This window comes from Carlito syrichta, unplaced genomic scaffold, assembly GCF_000164805.1.
Source record: "Carlito syrichta isolate Samal-C Ts95f unplaced genomic scaffold, Tarsius_syrichta-2.0.1 Scaffold316380, whole genome shotgun sequence".
NCBI classification, from domain to species: domain Eukaryota; kingdom Metazoa; phylum Chordata; class Mammalia; order Primates; family Tarsiidae; genus Carlito; species Carlito syrichta.
This window is the reverse complement of record NW_007260476.1, coordinates 862,182-875,270: the sequence shown is the minus strand read 5'-3', so window position 1 is coordinate 875,270 and position 13,089 is coordinate 862,182. Positions and strand designations below refer to the sequence as shown.

Genomic DNA, 13,089 nt, shown 5'->3' with positions numbered 1-13,089 from the left:
ACAACAATGCCAGCTGGTATACTGATGCCAATGGGTTCCTAAATCACTTACCTAGCATGGGAAAGCCTATACTACAAGAGACTCACCTTCTAAAACAAATTCCAGGTTTTTGGGGGATCCTCTCATATACTGTTTTGTTATCCTGTCTTTTAAAAGATTGGCATATATAGAAACCGGTTTTGAAAGACTGATTTTTCTAGGTACTGTTTTTTAATTATTATGAAAAGCATAAATAGGAAAATAGAAAAGTATAATGAATTGCCATGTACCTATTACCTAAATATTATAATAAATATTTTTTCACTGCTTTATTTTTTTCAGTATTTTAAAAACATGATACTTTTCCACCAAATGTATAAATACTCATTTCTTTTTCTTTCTTTCTTTCTTCTTCTTTTTTTTTTTTTTTTTGCTAAATCTCACTTTGTCACTCAAGCTGTAGTGCAGTGGCATGATCATAGCTCACTGCAGCCTCGACTTCCTGGGCTCAGGCGATCCTTCCACCTCAGCCTCCCAAGTACCAGGGACTGCAGACATGCATTACCATGCCTAGCTAATTTTTGGATTATTTTGTAGAGACAAGGTTTCTCTTTGCTGCCCAGGCTGCTCTCGAACCTTAGGGCTCAAGCAATCCTCCCGCCTCAGCTTCCCAAAGTACTGGGATTACAGGCATGAGCTACCACACCCAGCCTAAATACAATTTTTAAAATAGGGAAAAAAATTTTAAAGAACATTTTCCTATACAAGTTGAGTATTCCTAATGCAAAAATTCAAAAAACTGTGAGCACTGATGTAACACCATAAGTGAAAAAGTTCACACCTGACCTCATGTGAAACATCACAGTCAAAATTCTGTTTCATCCACAAAAATATTTAAATTAATGAATGAAATTACCTTCAGACTATGTGTATAAGGTATATATAAAACATAAATAAATTTTGTTTAGACTTAAGTGTCATCCCCAAGATATCTCATTATATATATGAAAATATTCAAAGGTTAGCAAAAAAAAAATGAAATCTGAAATACTTGTGTTCTAATCACTTTGGTTAAGGGTAATCATAAAATCATGTATAAAATCATGATCAGAGCTACCAAAATTAACAACTCCTTAACATCGTTTAATCCAGTTCTTCTACATGTTTCTCCCAGTTATCCCTGACAAAGTTCACATAATGCATTTAGTTGAAACATACCTCTATTCTTTTATCTCTAATTCTTTTAACACGTCCTACATTAGAAAAATAATATTTTCTTGTTGAAAATGGGATCATTTTCTGTTTACTGTCCCACCTTTTGGATTTATCTGAGTGTTTTCTGCAACCTGGGAATTAGATCCAAAGACTTGATTACATTCCGGTTATATATTTATTCTTTTTTTTAAAAAAAAGGACAATGGAATACAATAAAAAGGTCCATATTTTTATTTCCAGGATGACTTCTGTTCCTTCTCATCCTTCCTCCCTTCTCCTCTTCCTCTGTCTTTTCTTGCTTTCCACACACACAAGAATGAAAAGATAGGAAATTCAAAAAGCACAAAACAGAAAGATGCAAAATTGATTGAAAACTTCTCTTCCACCTTTCCCAAGTTAAACCACTGATTATCTTTCCTTCCCATATGAAGGTGTCTTGCGTTTGCAACATGTTTCCTATGTGAAAGGTTGAATTTTTTAAAATTTAATCACCTCAAAGATGGCTTTGAAAACAACTTTTTGGACTAAAAGGACTCATATAGCTCTCTAGATAATGTTCCATTTTTGAACTTCTGAAAGAGCATATTTTAAATGTAATTCTCAAATTATTTAAACTACTGATAGCTCCATTTTATTACTATTAAATTACACAATTTGGCCTCTTTGCTTAGAGACGCCACACAGACAGCCAAGGAAACCAATGAGTATCTGACTGAGCCCAAACAGGAGCTCAAGAATTCCAACAAGCAACAGACCTAAAAATACCGAGAGGTGGATAATCTTATATTTGTTTTCTTCAGGGTCGAAGTTCAAAAGAGGTTTACTCCAGTCATTGGCCATATCATTGCTGGTGGGGTAATTGAAACCACAAGAGTTATTGAAGAACCACTGCAGGTTGAAGGATTCTGGATGAATGTCACTGAAAAACAAAAAACACGATGAAAATAAGGTATTCAGAAATATCACTGATCCAAAAAATACAGCATTATACCCAGAAAAGAATAAGTACAGTGAAACAATGTACTTATGAAATATTGTGCCCAGCTGGGCGCAGTGGCTCACACCTATAATCCCAGCACTTTGGGAGGTGGAGGTGAGAGCTCAGCAGTTCGAGACCAGTCTGAGCAACACAGTGAGACCTTGTCTCTACAATAAATAAAAAAAAATTAGCCGGGCATGGTGGCACATGCCTATGGTTCTAACTACTTGGAAGGTTGAGGCAGAAGGATCGCCCGAGCCCAGTAGGTCAAGGCTGCAGTGGCCATGAGCGTGCCACTGCACTCCAGCCTGGGCAACAGAGTGAGACTTCGACTCAAAAAAAAGAGAAAGAAATATTGTGCCCAGAAATAATAGGTAAGATCAGGGTCTCTGAGCATGTCTCCTAACAGTTTTAAAACTTATATTCAATATATATCCTATTATTGAACAAGCATTCCTACAGTACATCTACTCTTAGGTTGAACCATATGAAATTGCTGTTTTTCCTATGTCAGAAATGGTTGAATATCAACAATTTTGCATGAAGTAACCTATTTACACAGGGACTCTTGTTCTTGTTAAAGATATGAAAACAGCCGGGTTCGGTGGCTCAGCCTGTAATCCCACACCTTTGGGAGGTTGAGGTGAGTGGATTGCCTGAGCCCACGGGTTCGAGACCCGCCTGGGCAGCGAGACCTCATCTCTACAATAAATCAAAAAATCAGCCGGGCATGGTAGCGCATGCCTGTAATTCCGGCTACTCGGAAGGCTGAGGCGGAAGGATCGCCGGAGCCCAGCAGGTCGAGGCTGCGGTGGCCGGGAGCGGCCACTGCACTCCAGTCTGGGCGACAGAGTGAGACTCCAATTCAAAAAAAAAAAAAAAAAAAAAGATATGAAAACAAAATAAAGGACCCCCCTCCCCTTTAGAAGGAGTTCAGTTCTTTGTGCAGAACTTTAGTGTTGCGTCTGCTTTTAAACTAGATGTATAGTTTTCAACTCACAAAAAACATTTAAACTATATCTGAATTAGAGTGACTTGTGTCTATTCTAATAGGGCTATGGACAATTAGAAACTTTCAGTCCTAATGCAAGTCCATGATGACTTTTTGTTTGTTTACTGTAGAGTAAGTCAGGGTGTTCTTAGGGAGTTTGCATTTCTCTATACCAACAGCTGAGTTCAACCTGGGAAAAATATAGTATTTTTAGCACATGCAGTATGAGCCTGCTTTGTGAAATTTGCAGTGAGCATAGGCTAACTCTCTTGTAACTGGTTGCTAGCCTAGTCCATCTCTCCAATTAGATTGAGAATACCTGAGTGTTGTTATCTGCTAAGCTTAGCCTGGTGCCTGGTACATCACAGGCTGTTGCCATTCTCTGAGGATTGAATGTGTATGGCATCTGTGGTAGAAATTGCTAATCTTCTACTTCAAATCTATTAGTAAGGAGAATTTCCTTGGGTTTTGAGTCAAATAATTGTGCTATGCAAATTTTGAGGGACTTTTCTTGTTTAATATAGCAAGGAAAGAGAAGGTGAAACAACAAAAATAATTTTTGTTTTTTGGGAATGTAACATTTTAAAAATGTAACTATGAAAGCAAATTTCAGTTTCTTACCAAATTGAGCAGCCTATACAGTTAGCTAATGAGTTAGATTGTTTTTTTCTTCCAGTTTTTATAAATTGTGTTTGGATTCAGTCACAGAACCGCCTTAACAGACTCAAATGAGACTGGGCGTCGTGGCTCACGCCTGTAATCCCAGCATTTTGGAAGGCTGATGTAGAAGGATTGCTTGAGCCTAGGAGTTTGAGACTCCAGTTTGGGCAGCAGAGTGAGACCCCCCCCAACGAAAAAAAAAAAGACTCAAATGAGTCATTTACATTATAACTCCTCAGTATACATATTATTACATACTACATGGCTTAAATTTTTTATTCATTCACATTGCCTACAGTATATATATAGTATGCATGAATGAATGTATTGGCTGCTTTGTTTCATTTAGGGCCTACAGGCAGGGCTAATTTTATTTATCGTGTCTTTATTAAATTTTTAAAATTGTAAGCATAATATTTGTTCCTGGGTTACAAATTTAGTTAGTTCAGAAGTATAGAAAGTAACGTTCCCTTCACTCTCCCAGGGAACCCCCTATTGCTGTTCTTCAAGGATGAAATTTAAGTTTCTGGTGCTTATTTCCAGAAATTTTTTATATACATACACATATGTAATCAGATTTTTAAAAGACAAACATAAGTTATCTGAGATCAACTAATACTTTTAAACAATATCATACCCAGAACACTCTAAACCTAGTGAATCTTCCATCTCTGTGTGAGATTGTGCTCATTGGGATTAATGTACTCAATTCCTAAGAATCTATTCATCCCACCAGTTATGTCAAAGAAAAACATGACATCGTTTCAGCACCATGCCATTCTAATCTAAAAATGCAGCTGTGTAAGACAGTAAGCCAGTGAATATCGAGTTACTTACCTGATATTTTTCAATGAAAATTCACAGTTGGCAGTACTGTTGCCTGGAGAGTTACATATGAGAGGACCTTCTGAGAGAGCCTGGATAGAGATCAACATGCAATACACAGCACCAATGACTGTGATCACATTTAAAAATGATGAAAGAAGCATCTGAAAAATAAAGTAGAACCAGTTGCACATTATTACATGTTCCTGATCTGTCTCAAGTTTCAGCAGCCATTGTCCAGTCACTCTGTAGTTCTAGATCTTAGGATCACAGTGTGACTAGGTGTGAATTATAAAAGAAAGCAGGGGGCAGAATCTCTGCCGTTTGATTACACTCACTAAAAAATAGTTGGGCTTGCCACTATCTCTGAAAAAAGTCTCAACTTTAATATTCCTGAGCCTTTTCCGTGTCATCAGTCTACTGAGCTCTAGTCCCTCCTCCCTGTTTTGTGTACTTCCTGCTTCACAAAACCTTGGCTAGATTTTAACCACCCACTTTTTGATGTCTGGTCTCTTGGCTCCCAAATCTTTCATCTGAATTTGGCCCTGGTACTATACGTGGTCAGTGGCCAGCTTAGAGTTAAGAGCAGGAATTTCCAACCTAAGCACCACTGACATTTGGGCATTGTGCAGTTGGATCCTTTCCTGTGCAGTGTTGGATGTTTAACAGCATCCCTGGTCTCTACCCACTAGATGCCAGTATCACCCTTGCCCCATCCCCCAACCCAGTTGTGACAACCAAAAATGCCTGCAGACATTGCCAAATATCCCCTTAGAGTGGGTAGCTAACATCACCTCAGTTGAGAACCACTGTGATAGAAACATAAGCGTCTTTTATTTCATGAGTCAGAGTCATGAGAGTACAAAAAAGCATGGACTTTGGCATAGGCAATGAAATGAAAGTATGGGTGTTTTTCCAAAAGTAAGCTTTTATGTTGTTTCAGTGAATTTATTACTCAATGATGATTATGGGTCTTTCAAAATTCGCAGAAATAAAGTGAGGTAATACTTTGTATATTCCTTTGGTGGAATCATACTGCAGCTCTTAGAGGATTTATATGCTGTACTCTTCAGACCTACCTTTAATGAGTACAGAATAAAGTGACTGCCTATACAGTTATGTTGAAAATCATATACTTTACATATATTACCTCATTTAATTATTTGAATAGTGCCAAGAGATAGACACTATTATCTATCCCTTAGAGCTTAGATGAGAAAACTGCCTTTCATCTACTGCCATACTGCCTGAAAGCGTCCAGTCTTGTCTGAGAAAACTGCGTTTCATAGAGGTGAACAAACTTGTCAGGATCTCACAGCTGGGAAATGCTTTAATCACTATACTATATGTCTTCTAGCTGAAGGTACGGAATGCTATATTTTGAAGCCTAATTCAAATCCTGCTTCTTTCACACTGCTGTGACCTGTGTGTTGCTTAAATTGACTCAAGAAGTGACTCTATGTTTATTTTTGTTCATCTGTTATTTTTGACTTCTCATCACTACCCAGAGGCTTGGCTTCAAAACGTGATTCCAGGCATCTGTAGTTATCTTAGAGTGGGGTTCATTGAAATGATTCAGCAAAACCGTTTTGTATTCAGAAACAAAATGAACTGGAAAAGGGGACAGTTAAGACAGGGAACAATCTTTAGTGACTCCTTTCCTTCCCTCCTAAAATTTAGCTCTTGTCGCTTTTATGATGCTTCGGTCTTACGGAAGATGCTAGGTATGACTTAAATGCCGGTTCTCATATGGCTGCCAACAAGAGAGAAAAGTTGCTAAGAACTTTTATATTTTTTATTTTTGACATTTTATCAATATGAACTGGCGATTTTGATGAGGTAACCAGCACAGTACCCCTTTGGCACTCCAGGGACGCCTGTAGCTTCCCAGCATGTCATAATCTAGAATTTTGCTGAACCATGACTTGGAATTATATTCATGGTGAGTAGAGAGGAACAAAACCAACCTAGTAAGTTAAGTGTGTTGGCTATTGTGCCTGAAAGTTGTGTTTGTTATTCTCCGCCTGCTGTGTCCTCACAAGAGAGAGAAAACTTAGGTGATCACTGAAAAGATTTCATTTTTATGAAAGAATATGTGCAAGAAAAAAAAAGATACCTAATGGAAAAGGTGATTTGAGATAACTCATATACGTGTTTTGATATTTTTGAGTTCAGGGATTCTGAAATATCTCAGGATATCTCTGTCAAGAACATTGTGAGTACAATATAAGAGAGACACAAAATCAAGATTCAAGTTATTATAGTTTATAAAGAAAATTGATGAAAGGGAAACTAAAAGCTAACATTTAGTGAATATCTAAAATATATCAAGAACAAAGACTGGAAATAAAGTAATTTTGTAATCCTAGATAAATATCAAATGAAAAAGTAATAAAAATGAATCTTCTAACTGTTCTGTATATGAAAGATCTATTTCCTTTAAAACAGCGGTTCTAACCCCTAGAAACACATTAGAATCACCTTGAGTGCTTTTGAAAAATACTGATGAAGAATCTCTGGGAGCAACCCAGGCATTGGTATTTTGTTTGTTTTTGTTTTGTTTTGAGTCAGAGTCTCACTCTGAGTCCAGCCCAGGCTGGAATGCAGTGGTACACTCGCGGCCACCCCAGCATCGACCTGCTGGGCTCCAGAGATCCTTCCACCTCAGCATTCCAAGTAGCTGGAACCACAGGCATGTGCCACCATGCCTGGCTAATTTTTGATTTATTGTAGAGACGAGGTCTCAAGTTGCCCAGGCTGGTCTCGAACCCATGGAATCAGGCAATCCACTTGCCTTGGCCTCCCAAAGTGCTGGAATTTCAGGCTGAGCCACAGAGCCGGACCAGCATTGGTATTTTAAAAATTACCCCAGATGGAGCTAAACACTGGGTACACAGGAACATAAAGATGGAAACAATAGACACTGAGGACTCCAAAAGTGGGAAGGGAGGAAGCGGGTAAGGTTTGAAAAATTACCTATTGGGTACTGTGTTCACTATTTGGATGACAGGTTCAATAGAAATCCAACCCCCCCAATATACCCATGTAGCAGACCTGCACATGAACCCCCTAAATCTAAAATAAAATATAAAAAATTCCCTCCCCCAAAAGAAAGCAAATAATAGTAAAATCTCCCCCTAGACAATGCTAATATTCCCATCTCTCTGAGAAGTATTGCTCTAAAACCTCAAGTTCAGCCAGGCCTGTTTACTGTGACTGCTTATGACTGATATATGCTCTCTTCCTTAGGGAATTGTGAGAGCCCTCAGTTTTTACTTAATAGCCATATTTATGGCATAAATTGTATAAAGACTGAATTTGGGAGTTGATTGGATTTGGATAAAAATCCACGTACTAGCTGTGCTACACTGACAAATTATTCACTTTCTCTGAGCATCAGTTTCTTGGTCAATAGAACAGATCTTACTCTTTCCTACCTAAGAGTTTTCAGACAATTAAATGAGATAGCATATTTGAAAGTGTTCTGAGCAGAGTGATACTTAGGCTAATGAATATTAATTTACTTTTAACTTAGTTACAACTTTATTCAGAGTGGGTAGGAAATAAATGTTAAAAAAAATAGTAACTAGCAGCTCCCTTAGTTTAACTAGATAAGGGCAATAATCCTAGCAAACCAGTCTTTCATATGCACGAGAGAACTGAGTATGTTTTCCCTAAGTTTTTCATACACACCACGAAACTAATAAGTATTTGAGTATTATAAAATTGATTACGGTTCTGGGTTTGACTTTTTAAATCTCCTTTCTTTGAAAACCTTTTAGATTGATGAACTGAAGATTGAGGAAAGGACTAAAGGCAAAGCTAAATTTTTATGTTTAAAAAAAACCTTCTCACTTCCCTATTGCTGTATCATCTCCCAAAGAGATGCTTCTGAGGCTGGATGGATGCAGCCGACTCAGGGTGACTTTGCTCAGCTGTCAATGCTGTTAATGCACTTCTGCTTCCACAGCGATCACCCTGTACTCACTCCGGTTTTGTTGTTGCAGCACGCTCTCTTTCTTGCTGCCAAGGACATCATTGTTGCTGGAATAACCTGGAAATGGCATCAACAGGAAAGATGAGTGTCATTACTTCTCATCAGAAGAAAAAGCAATAATCTTTGCCCTCCATTTACCACCAGTTGTGGGAAGTCAAGGCTCAAGAGAGCAAAAAGGAAATTTGGCAATATCCTTGGTCTTGTGAACCTTATGCTCCCAATTTCAACCATAAAGATTAAGAGGAACAAGGGGAATTCAAGATAGCAGTTTTAAAGCCTTTCATGTACATTCTCAGTTTACTCAGAGTCAACAGCAGAGAGATTTGGATTTTAAAAAGATTAAAATGGTTTATTTATGTATTATTTTGGAAGAAATTTTTCTGAAAGAATTAGTTGCTTCATCCAAAATTCACTTTGTTTCTCTCTGTCATTTTAGTTACTACAATCTACAGCCACTTATCCATTTCCCATAAATTATATGAATTAGTCTAGCAGTCCTCCAGAAAAGAAACTGATGATTTTGTTTGGTTGGCCTAATTACTGGGAACTAGTAATTCTGTCACCCCTTCCCACTTGCCTAGCTTTCTTCTCCCAGGGTCCCCGCCATCTTGCTGGATTCCCCAAATTTATATTTGAGAATTATTTTGGGTTCCACATTCTTCTTTCTGTCCACGATCTGAAATGATCTCACTTTACATGATGTTCAGAAATCTTGGATAGACTGTATTCTGTGTTAAGGAAAATACTGCCAAGGAAAGCTGTAAGAAATGACATCATGGCCCAGCACAGTGGCTCAAGCCTGTAATCCTAGCACTGTGGGTGGCCGAGACCAGAGGATTGCCTGAGTCCAGGGTTTCGAGACCAGCCTGGGCAACTTGATGAGACCTCATCTTTACAATAAATAAAAAAATTAGTCAGGCGTGGTAGCATGCGCCTGTAGTTCTGGCTACTTGGAAGGCTGAGGTGGAAGGATCGCCTGAGCCCAACAGGTCGAGGCTGCCGTGACTAGGAGCGTGCCACTGCACTCCAGCCTGGGTGACAGAGTGAGACTCAAAAATAAAATAAAATAAAATAAAAAAGTAAAGAAATAACATCATATTCTTTGGATTTGGGTTTCAATTTTTAGTAATATGTAGGCAGCAGCTACGCTAGAAGTTCTAACTAGAAGGAGTTTCGTATCATTGAAGGATGGAAAATTAATCACTTCCTTCCACTTGAGAAATTTTAGCTGTAAGGGTTTTTTGTTTGGCCATAGCAGAACTTTCTTTCCTGCTCCTGTTTTCTATTACTTTACTGGGCTCTATCTACATGTCAGGCACTGCCACAGGTGCTTTACATCCTTCAGTTGATTCCATCCTCATAACAATGCTATAAGGTAGATGCTACTATTATCCCCATTCTACCAATGAGAAAACTGAGGCATGGAAAGTTTGAGCAAATTGTTGAAGAAAGTGGGAGGGTTAGGATTCAAAACTCGCATTTGGGCTTCAGAGGCCAGACTTAACCACTATTCCACACTGACTCAGTTCTTAGAATTCTTCCCTATTCCTATATAGCATTTTTTCATTCTCATTGTCCCCTCCACCACCACTCTCACTCACTCATTGTCCTTCTAACTGGTTCTTCTCTGATCTGTTTTTCCAAGGCCACATCTACCCTTGTTCTTCCAGAACAGGTTACAGATTTATACCTCTTCTTAACAAACTTCACACCATCTCATTATGTGCTAACTCCATGTCACTTTGTATTACTATCAAGCTTTGCTTACACGTTGTCTTGAATACCAGCACCCTTACAAATTGGAGGGCACATACATATATGGCTGCCCAGCCACCCCAGGGCATAACTAAAAGCCCAGAAGAAACAGGAAAAGAAATTTTAGCCCCCAAATCGGTGTCAGAATTCATGCACCAAACCTCCTTTGTTATATCCATAAGCTTGACCTGCCTTCTGAGCTTATAGAACAAGTAATTTAGAACAGAAATTGACAAACTATGGCCTACCACCTCTTTTCGGTAAATAAAGTTTTATTGAAACACAGTCATATCTGTTCATTTACATATTGTGTGTAGCTACTTTTATGCAGCAACAGTAGAGTTGAGTAGTTGTGGAAGAGACTGGCTTGCAAAGTCTTAAATATTCACCATCTGGCTCTTTATAAAAAAAAAATTTGCAACCACTGATTTTAAAAATTCATGAATCTTTTGAAAGAAAATAATCTTTTTCATTACAACTTAAATGGATAAGTCATTTTGTTTTCTTTATTAGTGAAAATTAAACTCTGATAACTTTTGATGATTAGTTTATTTCAGAGATACTAAATATTATCATTATCATGATTCTCTTACAAAAGGATTGTATAAGGGAACTTATAGCATATGAAGCACCACCCAGTCAACTTTGTGTCATGGTAACACCACATCCTTGTTGGGCCACTATGGGTAATTTGGTAATTCACTGTATTTCAACTGTTTTCCCGTTCAGAGTTCTGGAAATTGAAGAGTTCTTTATGGGATGAACACTAAAATGTGAAATTGTGTATGTGACTGAATTATAAATCTTCCCGGTAATCTTCTTTCAAACTGAGTAATAATCAAAAGGCATTCTCTTCAATTCTAGAATTTTTTTGTTTGAGTTGTCTGAGCCCATGAGTTTGAGGCTGGAGTGCAGCGACACAATCACAGCTCACCACAGCCTCAAACTCCTGGGCTCAGACAATCCTTCAGCCTCAGCCTCCTGAGTAGCTGGGACTATTGGTACACACCACCATGCCCAACTAATTCTCTTAATTTTTTTGTGGAGTCAAGGGCTCACTCCTGAGTTCAAGCAATCTTCCCACCTCAGCCTCCCAAACTGTTGGGGCTACAGGTATGAGCCACCTCCTGGTCCAATTCCTGAGCATATTTGAACACCTGAGTTTTTGTTAAAAAAAGTCTTTACAAAATAAAGAAGTAGTATTGTTTATTTTTTCTTATGGAAACTCCTACTTTTATGCAGTTTAAGAAGTAGGTTATATAATTTCACAAATGAAGTGTAGAACTTTAGACCATTAAAAATTCTGTGATAGAATTCAGAATTTTGGGAGTCCTCTAAGTACTTGAACATGTAAGTAACACACAAAGCCATAGTTCATTATAAATATAAAAACCATGTTTTAGCTGGGCTCGGTGGCTCAGCCTGTAATCCCGCGCCTTTGGGAGGTTGAGGTGAGTGGATTGCCTGAGCCCGCGGGTTTGAGACCCGCCTGGGCAGCGAGACCTCATCTCTACAATAAATCAAAAAATCGGCCAGGCGTGGTAGCTCATGCCTGTAATTCCGGCTACTTGAAAGGCTGAGGCGGAAGGATCACTGGAGCCCAGCAGGTCGAGGCTGCGGTGGCCGGGAACGACCACTGCACTCCAGTCTGGGCGACAGAGTGAGACTCCAACTCAAACAAAAACAAAAACAAAAAAAACCCATATTTTTCAGATATTTGTCATGCATAATATCTTCTTGTTGTTTAACTTTCAACAATTTGTTCTCTTAAATTAAGACTTCAGGGCCAGGCTCGGTGGCTTAGCCTGTAATCCCAGCACTTTGGGAGGCCGAGGTGAGTGGATTGCCTGAGCCCGCAGGTTCAAGACCTGTCTGGGCAACTTGACGAAACCTCATCTCTACAATAAATCAAAAAAAAAAAAAAAAAAAAGAGCCGGGCGTGGTAGCATGCGCCTGTAGTTCCAGCTACTTGGAAGGCTGAGGCAGAAGGATCGCCGGAGCCCAGCGGGTCAAGGCTGCGGTGGCCGGGAGCAGACATTGCACTCCAGCCTGGGTGACAGAGTGAGACTCCAACTCAAAAAAAAAAAAAAAAAAAAGACTTCAGTCATTGACTCTCATAAGTTGCTATTATGTAATAAGTGAATGTAATGAATAAGCATGATTAAGATCAGGTTTACAATTAACTTTATATAAATAAGTTTTCTCAAATTATATAAAAAATTATATCAAAGTTTTATATAAATATGTTTTTTCAAATAAACCTTTTGAATTTTTAAAAAATATTTGAGACTGGATGCAGTGGCTTACACCTGTAATGTCAGCACTTTGGGAGGTCAAAGTGAGAGGATTGCCTGAGCCCAGGAATTCAAGACCAGCTGGGCAACATGGCAAAACCTCATCGCTACAATTAAAAAAAAAAAAATTAGTGAGGCGTGGTTTCATGTGCCTGTAACCCAGCTACTCAGGAGATTGAGGTGGAAGGATCACCTGAGCCCAACAGGTTGAGTCTGCAGTAGACATGATCATGCCAATATACTCCAGTCTGGGCAACAGAGTGAGATTCCAACTCAAAAAATTAAAAAATAAAGATCAATAAATTAATTTTTTAAGTTGACAGCTTAAAACATTTATTTAGTGTCTATATATATATATATATATATATATATATTTTTTTTTTTTTTTTGTGTT

General features: G+C 38.4%; 1 protein-coding gene across 1 annotated transcript in view; it reads right to left on the bottom strand.

The window, feature by feature from the left end:
- Positions 1 to 1,805: 1,805 nt before the first annotated feature.
- The window catches only part of TM4SF20 (transmembrane 4 L six family member 20), a 15,595-nt gene continuing 4,311 nt past the window's right edge, over positions 1,806 to 13,089 (bottom strand). The window contains exons 2-4 of the mRNA XM_008074234.1: positions 8,638 to 8,703; positions 4,662 to 4,813; positions 1,806 to 2,113 (exon numbers count right to left, since the gene is read on the bottom strand). Coding sequence (XP_008072425.1) covers positions 1,840 to 2,113; positions 4,662 to 4,813; positions 8,638 to 8,703 — 492 coding nt within the window. The 3' untranslated portion in view covers positions 1,806 to 1,839. The remainder of the gene's footprint in view (positions 2,114 to 4,661; positions 4,814 to 8,637; positions 8,704 to 13,089) is intronic.